General features: G+C 41.2%; 1 protein-coding gene across 1 annotated transcript; it reads right to left on the minus strand.

The window, feature by feature from the left end:
- Window positions 1-757: 757 nt before the first annotated feature.
- LOC125884426 (protein phosphatase methylesterase 1-like) lies at window positions 758-10,211 on the minus strand. The gene is made up of 13 exons (XM_049569373.1): window positions 9,958-10,211; window positions 9,788-9,845; window positions 8,091-8,142; window positions 7,749-7,903; window positions 7,577-7,667; window positions 6,784-6,849; window positions 6,122-6,245; window positions 5,425-5,542; window positions 5,246-5,290; window positions 3,916-3,980; window positions 3,472-3,539; window positions 3,322-3,352; window positions 758-3,092 (listed from the first exon to the last, which is right to left on the minus strand). The coding sequence occupies exons 1-11, from the start codon at window positions 10,156-10,158 to the stop codon at window positions 3,480-3,482; spliced, it is 1,035 nt and encodes a 344-aa protein (XP_049425330.1). The 5' UTR covers window positions 10,159-10,211; the 3' UTR covers window positions 758-3,092; window positions 3,322-3,352; window positions 3,472-3,479.
- Window positions 10,212-13,512: the final 3,301 nt, after the last annotated feature.

Consider the following 13,512-nt stretch of genomic DNA (forward strand, 5'->3'; position numbering starts at 1 on the left):
GTTTTTTCGTCAATTAAAACAAACAGTTTACAAAAATTACAAAAACAATTACTGATTCCTTGATGATGCTTGTGTATTTTTAATAACAATTCAAAGACGTTTCAGGCATCCAGCATTCATAAAATTGATTCACGATGGAAAAACAGAATAAAGAGAAACCGACATACTGCTGGCAGCATTTTAAAACTTATTAAAGGACTAAATGTTTTATGAGTCTGAAATAACCTAAACTAACTTCAGTTAATTTCAGTTTCTTCCTAAAAAAAACAAAAAAAGCATTAGCGTGTAATTATCTCTTTGTTATCTAAGTGATTACAAGAACAACCCTTTATGAGATGTCAACACTTATTGGAACTTTTCTTGTAATTCCGATCTCCAGTTTGGTAATTCTTTCTTGACTTGAACGCACCTCGTTAAGTTTCTGAAGGTGGCACGATTTCTTTTCTGTGCTGTGGTTTGTCATTGCTAATGCCACCTGTTTTTTATATTCTAAACCAAACATAAAACACGTCACTCCCTGTTGAAACGTAGTGAAGAAAATATCAATGATAAACTGAGGACAAAAAAAAGTCACAGTCAATTTTATACGTAACAACAAACATTTAATGACATTGCCGTACAGGCACTAAAGCTACATACTGTATGTAAATAACAGGTACATCCAATAATATCTTAACACAGACAAAAAGAGAGAAATTTTTTTTATCGTAACTTATTAGTAACAACAGAACAAACATCTAGCTGGCGGAAGCAGCAGTGGTGCGTAAACTGACAGCCCACCGAACTACCGTGCGTATTTTTGCTAATGTTAGCATGTTTCGCTCCTCGTGTGAATAAAAACATGTTCATTCATTCCCTTTAAAGTTAAAATTAAGTTACATACTTTCTTAACTTCATCTTATCTTTTACAGAGTAAATTCAATTTTTTGCTTTTTACCTGTATGTGTCTCGTACCTGAATCTGAGCGACACTTCATTCACTTTCACTGCCTTCTTGTAAGGAAATTAACATACATGACAACTAACAAGGTAAGTAGTACCGTGTAAGTATTTTTGTTTTATGTCATGAAGCTTCATCTAGGGTTCCCATGGTCATGGAAAACCTGGAAAAGTCATGGAATTTCATTGTCACATTTTCCAGGTCTGGATAAGTCATACAATTAGTGAAAAATATTAAACATTTTGGAAACATCATGGACGGCTACAGCCGTCTTCCGTGGATACTTGTAACATGACAGCAAATTTATTTTCTGAGGCTCTCGAGAAAACGCAGCTCTAATATGCGTCAATGTGTGATGTTCGTCTACCATCAGGTACATCGCTTAATTTCCCCCCTGCATTACGTCTCTTGCGCTGTGTATACCAGCTAGCTAAAATTACACTTAAAAAAAATATATCGGGGCTTGAAAAGTCATGGAAAAATTTTAAATTTTGGCCATTACATTGTTTTGGAACCCCTTTCATCAACAATCATTTCACTTCCGTCATTGCACATTTGTATCTTTAGCTAACTAGCATTTACTTTTAGCTACAACATGAACCAGTTGCTAGCTTCTACATCCTGCGCAGTCAGACAGTCTATATTAAAACTCGGATAGAAAATGACTGTAAAATTAGTAAAAATTAAACTGAGTGGAGCATTTTTTTGGTGATAATCCATGCGCTGTGCTACAATTTTTAATAGTAGCAGTTGCTAGCAAAACTGTTTGGCTAATATCTGGTGTTTGTCTTGAAATTGTAAAAGTTTCATCGACCCAGCTCGGCAGGAGAAACAAACATCTGAAAAAAACAGGTGAGTAGGTCATTCATGATTATTGTTTAATGAGGTAAAATCAAACAGAAAACAGAGTTGTTACGTAAGTTACTTAAACAGCAAACCAGGCACCATGTTTTTTGGCGCCGGATGGTAAAATTAAGCAGCCAGTGGCATTTCAAGCAAGCTTTATGACAAGGCATGACTTGCGGCTGCACCAGGTTACTGGTTGTTACTGATAACAGTATGATACACCGATCAGCCAAAACATTAAAACCACTGGTGGGTGAAGTGAATATTAAACATCTTGTTACAGTGCAATGTTCTGCTGGTCCTGGCATTAATGTGGATGCTACTTGACGTGCTCCACTCACCCGAACCTAGTGGCACCCCAGCAGGACAATGCACCATGCCACACCACAAAAACTGCTCAGGAATGACCCGAGGAATTGGACAAAGCACCCATGGCATTAACCTGGCCTTCAAATACCCCAGATCCCAATCTGATCAAACATTTGAGGGACATGCTGGTACCCCAGAGGTACCCATGATCTAGACTACGGTGGGTTCTCTTTGACTGGATTTGGCTCTGACCTCTTAAGGCATGGACACAGGACCTCTGGAGAGTGTCCTTTGGTGTCTGGCACCAGGGTGTTCGCTTCAGATCTTTTGAGTCCCGTGAGTTCTGAGGTGGGGCACCAGCATGTCCAACAGATGTTTAAACGGATTAGGATCTGGGCACTGTGGAGGTCAGGTCGACGCCTTAAGCTCTTTCTCACGTTCCTTGGGTCATTCCTGAGCTGTTTTTGTGGTGTGGCATGGCATATTGTCCCGTTGGGGGGCCACTGCTAATGAGGAGTGCCATTGCCATTTTGATTTAGTGAGTCAAAATTTCCAATCATAAAATCTTAGAGGTCGTAGTTTTTACAGACTCTCTCAGGATTCTGACTCAAGGTTACTAAGTAGCTCATAATTTATACTCTTTTGAGTATAACTGGTGTTTTGTCATCCTGAATATTTAACAAATGTCTGTTTTTTCTAATCTTTTCCAGGGTCAGATGGGCTTCCTCAGGTCTGGGCTGCGACAGCCTTTTGTTGCTCAGTGGTCAACCACTCACAGTAACTCTGCGATTTGTTCAGAGACGGTAAGTCAAAGCAAATATTTGGGGTTGTTGTGTTGATGTACTGCTGTACTTTTAATTATCTGGCTTGACTTAGTATGAAATACTACTGGTAATAACTGGAGGAGAACAGAAACTACACAACAGCAGACACAAATGGTTGGAGGTCTGGACTGGTCTCAGTCATGGGGCTCCTTTTTTGCTGGTCTTTCACGAAACCTGAGAACAAGAGGAACATGCAGTATTTGATCATCTGTTGTACTTAACATGATGATATTCATGGACTTTACTAATTTTCAATGCAGGATTTTTACCTGTAATGTATTTTTACTGTGTGGTATTAGTACTTTTACTCAAATAATGGATCACAGTACTTCCCTACTTAGTACTATGGTAAAGCTGTGCAGAGGTAAAACAGGTGTGGGTCAGTGTTTAAATAATGTCTTACCTGCTGACTTCATTGTGTTGAAGAGTTGCAGCTGGAGAGAGAATGGAGACATTTTCCTAAGTTTCAGATTTATCTTTTTGTTCTGGATGCGCAAAGGGAAAAGACTGTTCCGGGTCCAAAGTGCTTTTGTCAATTATGTGAATATTTTACCTCCTGGTTTAACTTCTGGCTTCAGCAAACTTGTGTCTCAACAGGAAGGAGGCCACAGCCTCAGCCACCTACACAGACAGACAAAATGACATACTTTAAAATTTCAATTAGTAGCCCAGCCTATTATTTATTTATTATCGAGTGTATTAAAGAAGATCTTTGACTTAAACCTGTGAAACATTTGAGCAAAAGTGAAAGTGCTGCGTTTAAATTTTTGTTCAGTGTAGTTTATATTAAAAATATGAATCTGCAAAGTCACTAAAGCTCTCAGATAAATGTAGTGACAAGTACATTTTGGCTTCTAAAATGTCATGGAGTATAAATACGAAGTATGATAAAATGGAAATACTCGAGTATCTCAGAATTGTATTCAAGTACAGGACCTGATTGAATGTACTGAGTTACATCCCACCACTGACAGTGAATGGTGAACAGTTTTCTTACTCTGTCTGGTTGGTCTTCTTCCACTGCGTGTCCACAGGGGGGCAGCACCTGCATCATGAATTTACCTGGAGACAAACAGCGAGACAGTCACACAGTCACACAGTCACACACACACACACACACACACACACACACACACTCTCTCAACTGTCCGTCTTACACACACACTTATCCCCAATGCTATTTTCTTGCACACACACTCCTGCGCTGTCACTTCCAGCGTGGTTGTTGACTGACAGAAGCAGCTGTCTCTGGAGAGGAACTGCCGCCTCAAGGTGTGTGTATGTGTGTACACCTGAGTGTGAACGTGTGTGTCCTCAGAGACGTCTCTGCAGCAGTGGAGACGTCTTTCACCTTTTCCCTCACAGTCAGTTTAGAAACACGGTGTGAAAAGAATGTCAAGTATTCCCAGTATCACAGTGTTTCTCTGCATGTGGCATTTAGTTTCTCCAACACTACATCTCCCATCAGCCCTGTCAACTTAGGCTTCTTTTTCCCTTCTCTTTGTAGAGGAGCAGCATATAAGAGGTGATAGTTTTCCATGCACTGTTTGCAGAAAGTCTGTTTTGTACAGGATTTCTTTACCTTAAGAGACACTTTGCTGATTTTCAACCAGCTTTGTGTCATAATGACGTGGGTAGTGTGTGTAGATTAACTGTGGTATACTTCCCTTCACTTAAACACTCAGATCTCCCGGCTCATCCTCCAGCTTAAAAATACGCATCATCCAGTGGATTTTCAATGGCCGGAGGGCTGTTTTTCAAACTAAGGATTGTACTTCCGCATTTTTGTATGCCCACCACCACGGACACAAAGAGTACAGAAGCAGATCGACAGAGATGACCGCCTCTCTTTGATTCTCTCAATCTCAGATCAAATGGTTAAAGAAGTATTTGACTGCTGGTCTTTTCATAAAAACCGGACTGTCTCTGCAGAAGAAACCTTTGAAGTTGGTGCTGTATGACCAGAGACAGCAGAGAAAAAGGGCCGTAGCATTCGCGTTTGCTCATGACGTAGAAAACCTACAACTACCAGACTAAACAATCAACGCTCCCACTGGTAGGCGATGTTACGCAAATCTGTCCGTTTGGCGTAAGTGCAGGTGGCTGGTAGCAAACGATCTCATATTACAGTTTAACTGTAAGCTAAAACATGTTTCTGAAAGCATCTAAGTGAGAAACAGGCACCACAGTCACAGAATCTTGGTTTATATTTGATCAGCGCTGCCTAGTTTTCAGTCTCCGGTTTTCAACTGTGCAGGAAACAGTATGGCGCTCACTTCCTGAGCTCATTTATGCCGCTGGGTATACATGAGCCCTAAGCGTCTCACCTTGCATCTGGCCGATAGTCAGGTCTCTGTCCAGCCGGTCGATTCCTGGAAACAGAAGCAGTGGAACTTTGCTTACTTTTAGTACATCATGAAAAATATTCGAAGTAATATTTTACACTGGCTAATGAAGGTAGTAATTTTTACCCTACAACGCCTTCCAGAGGTTTTGAAATACCTACCAGCCAGTAGCAGGAGTTTGGGTAGATTGCAAGCCAGGAAGAGGTTGGAGGTTCCTCTAAACCAGCCGTCCCAGTACTTTTCTGACTTCGACAGGTCTATGCGCCACATGTACACACTCTAACACACAGATACACAGATACACAGATACACAGGGTGGTTGATTAGTAGTCTTTGTAGTAATACGGTCAATGGGAAGAAAAGTTTAAGACATTTGAAGGACAGGAAATGAAAGAATTAGAACAAATCAAGTTGTCTGCCTGTGTTAGGTTTGAGTGGTAAGGCTGGCGAAGAAATGTAAGTCAATGGAATCACATTAATTATTACCGTACATGCCGATGTGCAAGTGCACATTTAATAGTTGGTGTCAGTAAATGTTTGGCGATTAATGAAAGTCAACAGAAGTCATACGTGTTTTTGTAGGTGTTTTTATTTAGACTTTCAGAGCTGTTGACATGAATGCATGTCAGTTTTGTCCTTGCTAGTTATTGTAATGGCACAGTTTGCACAGAGTGGCCTAAAGTTTCACAACACATACATTATCAAACCTTGATACAAAAATCCTTTGGTGATAAATATAAAAAATTTCACACAGATTGACGCTAAGGGCTAATATTAAGTTGTTAATGAATGCAAATCAATGAAATATTCAATGTTTCTGTGTGATCGTTTTCATACCTGACCTCCCCTGAAGCTCACCTCTGAGGCAGCATTTTCTTTGTCATTGACGTAGCTTTGATCGTAGAACTCTTCGTTACACTCGACAACCACGTTGGTCACCGGGCTGGCCTGCTCCAAAGTGTCAGTCTCCTCCACTTCACATCTTTAACAGACAGGAAGTGAGAGGAGGAAATTATCAGAGAAAGTCAACAGTTAAATTTGCTTCAGTCACGTCTTGTTTGGTCTGGTGTATGCCAGTAATTTGTTTTGCGTAACATAACACGCCGTGGATTCTCAAATTAAAAGCACTCTAGCGTTGTAGTGGACAGAATCCCTTCATTCCCAAACAGGGCTTTTATTGTGAAACATTTGCAGGACCATGTTGTATGATGCTTAGGACAAGAAGCTGCTACCATCTTGTGGCACTTGCACAATAGTACATAAAAAAAGTTTGGCAGGGACATTAACTCACATACACCCGCAGTGACTGAAAAAGGACAATATCACTTTAGATGAGTAACCCAGAACAACAAAGAGTTGAAAATAGGTTAGCATGACTACACTGAATATTAAATTAAATTGATGGAAATGTACATTGGTTTACTCAGATAGATATAGAAAAAAATATCTGCAATCTACTTAGGCATGAACCAATCATCACTGAGGTTCCACCTCTAATTGGCCGATCATAGCCAACCTACCTTTTGATCTGACCAACCACTGAGACTCTAGCAGATTCCAGGTTTCTTATTTGCCCGCTCTTGACACTGGAAGGAAAACAAAAAGTTGTTAGTGGTTTAGTTCGGAGCTGAGCTTTGTGAGTGCAGCGAGTGGTTGAAGATACTGTAATTATAGACGATCACACAATAACAAATCATGATCACTGCCTTGTTTTCCCCCTATGACGTGAATCTGTAAGTCTAAGTCGCGTTTGTTGGATACAAGTTGAAAATCTTGAGTTGTAGAATATTTGTTTTATTTTTTCCACATTTTGTAAACTGCCTTGTGACCGTCTGGCAGGTTCTGATGCACCAGTTTAGGACTGCAAGTCTTTTTGATGCCATTATTCACTTCAGGTGTCTTGGGCTGAGTGGATCAAGCAATTAAACATTTGTCTTACCCATAGTTCGTCCACGTGTTTGTTTTAGTTTACTAATAATGGTCAGCTGGATTTTGGTTATGCTAACAGAGTCATTACTGTAACTAAGCTTTTAAGTTACTTTTCTGCTGGTGTTTTCGGCAGCTACCAAAGAGGCCCCCAGGAGGTGTGCCTTACTTTGGATCCTATTGTACGTAGTGGCCACCCCGTCTAACTACAACTTCCATGCTACCAAACTGCTTCAGGTGAATTGTCACCACCCTCTTTGCTGGAATAGAGCCGAACCTGAAGTCAGATTGCCATCAGATTTGTGATCTGCCCAAAAGCATAATGCATATTTGAGGGTAAGTGCATCATCTGTGTCTTACTGGATAAGTCGGGCCTTAAATACTCACCTCCACTCTATAGCATGGTCCATGGACTTGAAAGACTTGGGTCTTCCCTTCAAGAAGTTCTGTATGCTGTGGAGTGCTTCCATTGCACTGCCTAAACGAGGAAAAGAAGACCAGTGAAGTCGATATTTGTGTGCATAAAACTATCGCAAAAACAAGGAAAAGGCACTCTTACCTTCTACAACGTCAATAGCCACCAGGCCAACAGTGGTTGGCAGCAGCATGTTGCTGGCTGTATGCACTGCGATCGCCCCACCAACGCCATGACCAATCAGGACAATGGGGGGAGGAGTCTCACCGTAGCAGGCTCCAATCACATTGGCTACATCACTGATGAGAGTTGAGTAAATAATGACTGGCAGATAGCAACAGCACGGGTCAGACTGGTTGTTTTTGGTTATGTAAACATGTTTTCATTTAGAATGACCATCTTTAGCGTGATGGGTGTTTTTGTTGATTTGAGGTAAAAGGATTAGTGGGAGCTTAAAGTTTGTGCTGGTGTGCCATGTGCTGTTACCTGGACATGGTTTGAGTCGAGAAGTCGTCTGATTGGCGGACCACAGTGTCACCTAAATAGAGATTTCACCAAAACAGTGAGAGAGAAACTTGGATTTATCACTTAGTACGTTTGACTTATGACTTTGACGTACTTATGTACTTATGACGTTAAAGAAAATTGATTCATTGTGTCAGTCCAACTAAAACCCAACTTTTAAAATACATGTAAACATTTTAGTCCGACTAAAATCGCACTAAAGTGAATTTCTCAAAGTCAGACTAACACACCCAGATAATAATTGGGAGTCAAGTTTCTCTTGTATGTATACAGTCGATCACACCCTAATTGGCCAAGGCGCTCTGAGCATGCTCCACAGATTCCCCCCGGGCTTTGACTCGGAAGTTAAAAGGCATTAAATGCATAACAGAAGAAGAAGCCAGTCACAATATGGCGAAATCATCCAGAGTTGGGCATTTTTGCATGAAAGAAATGTTCAGAGTTGTAAAGTTGTCCACCATGGTAGCAGTTTGCTGCTAGCTAACTGTAGCTATTGTAGCTAACTATAGTTTGTTGATTGTTTGGTCACTGACATAATAGGTCAACCAGATAAAGGTCCAATACTAACAAGCTGAAAGGGGGCAAATCGCCACATATTGTAACGGAGTCGGACATACTGTGGCCAATAAATGGATTCCCCTCCCGTGCTTGTATAAAGAACAAGACAGTCGTCCAGTTAAATGGCCTGGTCAAGCTGTAACCTCAGCTCAATCTAACTGTGCATGGCTGATTTTTAAAATATTAAAACTATTGAATTAACTAATTAAATCTGTGGTGCAAACAGTGGCCGGTCTGTACCATTTCAAATAGAGGAGCCAGGCTCGGGCACCTGATTTTAAGGGCACAAAATACATAAAGCACAAGTGTTACATACCATCACGACCCCCATAGGTTTGATTCTCCAGAAGACTACCAATAAATATACAACATTCATTTCAGTTTCAGACTATTTACAACTTTCCCTCCACTAGGTGCAAAGTCTATTAACACTAACATGAAGCAAAAAATAAAAATAAAAAAGGTGAGAATGCTGGCCAAATGTTCACAGAGAAAAATCCAATTCTGAAGCACTGACATCAACACAGTCTAAAATCTCAACAAACCGACTTTGCACGTATGTTGTTACCTCTGCCAAGGAGGTTCTGCTTTTGGTTTGTTTGTTTGTTTGTCAGCAGGATTAAAGAAATACTTCTGGCCTGATTTTCGCGAAACTTGGTGGCCCAAGGTAGAACGAGTTAAATTTTGGAGCAGGTCCACAGGACAAAGTGGCTACATGTATTGTTAAACTTTGTCGTTAACATAGTGAGATAGGGCGTTCCACCCTGGGGGAATAAATGCCATACTTCTTAAAACTGAGTAGATGGTAGTTCAGTAACATTCACGGGTTCCAGTAATCCTCTGCAGTAGCCTACACATGTAGCTGCTCAACCTTCATACAGAAGGAAGTTGTTATGGAGCACATGATTGACATAATTCTAAAAGTTTTGAAGATATATCTGGACATATATCGTGGTTGCACAAACAGATTTGCGTATCATAGAGGAGTGGATAATTGGTGGAGGTCTGCAGTCTCTGAATATCTTCCTACTTACATCTGCATTTGCCCCACAAGTTGTCTTGATAACCAAAACCTTTTGTATTTCTTTATACTGCCTCACCGTGACCCCTGAGGTCCATAGCAAGTACCCTGCAGGTCACCCTGCTGGCGATGGCTGTCTGCAACACAGAAAAACACCAAGACACACTGCTGATATTCGGGATGTCGCCAAAGTGAATCAGTCGACCAGTCAGTCATTGGATCGACCTGCTGACTGTGCAGATAACTCACAGTGAAGACGGCCCAGGACAGGGCTGAGTGTCCTCCTCCATGAAGCAGAACCAGCAGTGGTCCATCATGTCCTGCTTTATAAATCCTGAATATGTCTCTGCTGTCGGCCGGTCCCACATGCACGTCCTCCATCTGATCAAAATACTCCCGCCAGGAAACCGGCGAGTAGTCCTGCTTACCGCCAACCTCACTGGTCGACATGTAGACACACAGAAACACACAAACTGTACTGTATACTACCCACACAAACTGCATATTTTAGGCAAGACTATACCCTGACACAGCAGTGGATTATCAATTTTACAGACATTTCTCCGTGGCAGAGCTTCTTAAGTTTCATCACAGTCTCATGGAAATATGTGAAATAGACATGACCACTTAAAGGTGCATTACACGGTGGTACAAACGGCGATCTTCTGGTTGAAAGCATTTCATGGTGGTGGGCATGAAATATGTGCTGACAACATGAAAACAATGCCAGTGAAAAGTCTGTTACTTACAGCTGCACTTTTGTTTGGCTCAGAGAAAGACAAACACTTGGTTAGGTTTATAGAACAAAAGTACTTGGTTAAGTTTAAAAAAAGATTGTGGTTTTGGTTAGAATACTTTGCATAGTTACATAAATTCTTCTTTTCTACACTTTTAGGACAGCCAATAGCTACTTTTCTCACTGAGGAGTTGGCAACAGTGGCACTGAGTGACTACGACCCAGCCCACATTAAAGGTTATCGTTTGTGGTGGAAACCCTAGGGTCTGGGTGCCATGTCTGAAGGGTTACTGTTGGTTCCAGAGGAGAGTTCCAGAGATGCAGCTTTAGTTATAGTTAGGAAAAGATGATGTTTTGGCTTACAGCAACCATGATTGGTGGCGCAAAATTTGTTGAAAAAGCAGGGCTGGGTCAGTGAAAAACACCCGGCATCGATGTCGGTAACCACACCCAGGAACGGTGGCAAAAACGCTGCTATGAAACTGCGCCACCCTGTGCAGACATTCTCGCTCTTTAGGCTTATTTCGTGTGTCCACCACTTCAAAAGATTGTTAATAACTTTCCATTGTGTGACTTTTCTTACTTACAATTGTGGCATTTATAGTGTTTAAAGATACGTTGGCTCGCTTCTGTGGCTAGTCTGAACGTGGAGGAAAACGTTAGGTTTTAGTACTATACTTAGCTGACAGTGTGTCGTGTGTCGCAGTGTGTTAGCTGCAGTGTGCGCTTCTTTTATGAACTGGACACAGTGTTGACAGCTTGTCCCACAAAAACACTGATTACGCACCAAAACTTATTTCAAAAAAATGTTAATGTGTGTAAATGTGAGAACTTTTGCAGTAACACTGAAAGGGTGTAGATCAGTGGTTCCCAACTGGTCCAGCCACAGGGTCCAGATTTCTCCTTAGTCATTAGTTCAAGGTTCACATGGTTAAATACTTTCAATGTCATGTCGGCGTTTGGCCGTGTCCTCGAGCTAGTTTGCTGTCTCTGTCAAGTAACTGTCCGTTAGTTACTCACTCTATAGCAGGAAACACGCACGCACTTCAAAATAAAAGCTCTGTGCCAGAAATTCACTGAACTTAAAGTGTTTTTCACAGACTTGTTATGTTTGCGAGTCACTTGCGGTCCATTCAGGATGGACCCGCGACCCACCAGTTGGGAACACTGCAACTAAAACTGTTCAACAACTGCAAACAGAACATTTCAACTTGCATTCAGAATTGTATTTAAGATTTTTTTGAAGTATAAATTGAGTCACGGAAATCCTAAAATCCAACCTTTAACTCTCATTTTGTCACGAATCTGCCTGAATGGTTTTTCCAGTGTTTTGAAGAAGTGACTTACTGCTCTGTATCGAAGTTCTCCTCCCACATGCTGCGACTCAGCAGGAAGACGTACGAACGACAGCCGGTTATCTTCAGTCTGGTCTATTCGTGTGTGTGTGCGGTTATTCAGCAGGTTTTTCTTAATAAGCACCACACAGCTTCCTGCTGTGCCGCAAGTGCATCCAGTAAATAAAGCTGACTGGTGTGAGTATAAACACACTACAGGACAATAACCAGTCAGCTGTTGTTGTCAGGAAGCATCACTGTCTCAGCATCCTGTTGGCTGAGACAGCTGACAGGCAGCTATAAATGTGTCTCATCTAAACAGGCTTTGATTACTCAAAGTGACATGTTGGGAGACGTTTCACACAGACAATGGTGTGCAGAGGTGAAATGTAATGAAATACTTTTACTTGAGTATTGTACCTAATAATGAACTAATAATAATAATAATGCATTTCAGAGTGCTCAAGGAGTAATGTGTCCATAGATCATCAAATCAAATAATTCAGTAATATACAATAAAAGTTAAAAAAAATAACCAGACAAAATGGTAATTATAAAAATTACATGTATAATCATCATAATAAAATCATTAATATGCGTAGTCTCTAAAGAGCTAAGTCGAGAAAAAAAGAAAGCAAATCAGCAGCTGCACACCGCCGTCAAATCAATACAAGGATTTAATACCAGAACTCAAAATGAATTGTACAGAGTGCTCAGAGATAATCTCTACATCATCTATGAAGCACGTTTGCTATTGGTAAGGTCTAACACCAGTTACGTAGGGCAAACAACAAACCAGCATGATCCAGTTTACAAAAGCTGGCGGTTGGTTTTAAAGTAAGCTACAGAAAAAACTGTTCAGGATTCTATCTATCACATTCTTGAGACGTGTAACCAGGCTGTCTTAGGCCTAGTCCACACGGGCCCGTGTACTTCTGAAACCGTGTACTGTTCTGTGTGATGTGGCTGTTTGGCCACACGCAGCCGCACTTTTGGGCCCCCGAAACCGCGTTTCTTTGAAACCAGAGTCCAGGGTGAAGTTTTTGGAAGACTCCGGTGCCAGCTGTCTCCATTGTTTGACGTCAGAGCGACGGTAAATAGCTAGTGACATGGCAGACCAAACAAACATGCTGGTGCTAACTTTTGTGAGCGTGCTATCTGCTCTCTTTGGATGGCATATCCAGCTGCTCGACCTAATTCAACAGCAGAGGCGCCTGAAAGACCAACGAAGGGAGAGATGCGTTAACACTTTACAGTGCTACGACGTGTTTTCTCAATGCGCCATCTGTATCTGTGTGATTGTGACGCTTTCCTTTAAAACTATGCTCTATTTTTGTGGATCGGGTTGTTTTTATTTTCCGCACTTCCCTATTTCAGTATTGACTCTTACTTCTGATTGGTTACAATGGCCTTTCCGTTAGAAGTTAGCTCAGACATTGAGGTGTTTATCCTCACACTATTTTTTTTTGTGCGGAGTGATTTTGATAAGTGATTAAGCCTTATTTTAAATATTTATTCAGCTTGTAGCAGTAGCTGATTTTGTGCGTATTTCACAATCCATTTCCATCAAGGGATGAGAGTGACACTGATACCTCTGCCTCTGAGGAGGAAGACAGTGAGCCAGAGGAGGAGGAGATGCCAGGAGGAACCCCCCCACATCCACATCAAGCACCATGTATTGTGCACTAAAAAGGATCAAGTGGTAGCCCATAGTGACTTGCCTTATCTGAACCT

This window comes from Epinephelus fuscoguttatus, linkage group LG23 (assembly GCF_011397635.1).
Source record: "Epinephelus fuscoguttatus linkage group LG23, E.fuscoguttatus.final_Chr_v1".
In the NCBI taxonomy this organism is placed as follows: Eukaryota; Metazoa; Chordata; class Actinopteri; order Perciformes; family Serranidae; genus Epinephelus; species Epinephelus fuscoguttatus.

Excerpts from the sequence above, each read along its gene's own strand:
- LOC125884426 (XM_049569373.1), bottom strand. The coding sequence starts at position 10,158 with ATGTCGACCAGTGAGGTTGGCGGTAAGCAGGACTACTCGCCGGTTTCC. Across the intron at positions 7,904-8,090 it reads TCGACTCAAACCATGTCCAG|TGATGTAGCCAATGTGATTG; the intron begins GTAACAGCACAT and ends AACTCTCATCAG. Across the intron at positions 6,246-6,783 it reads GTGGTTGGTCAGATCAAAAG|ATGTGAAGTGGAGGAGACTG; the intron begins GTAGGTTGGCTA and ends TGTCTGTTAAAG.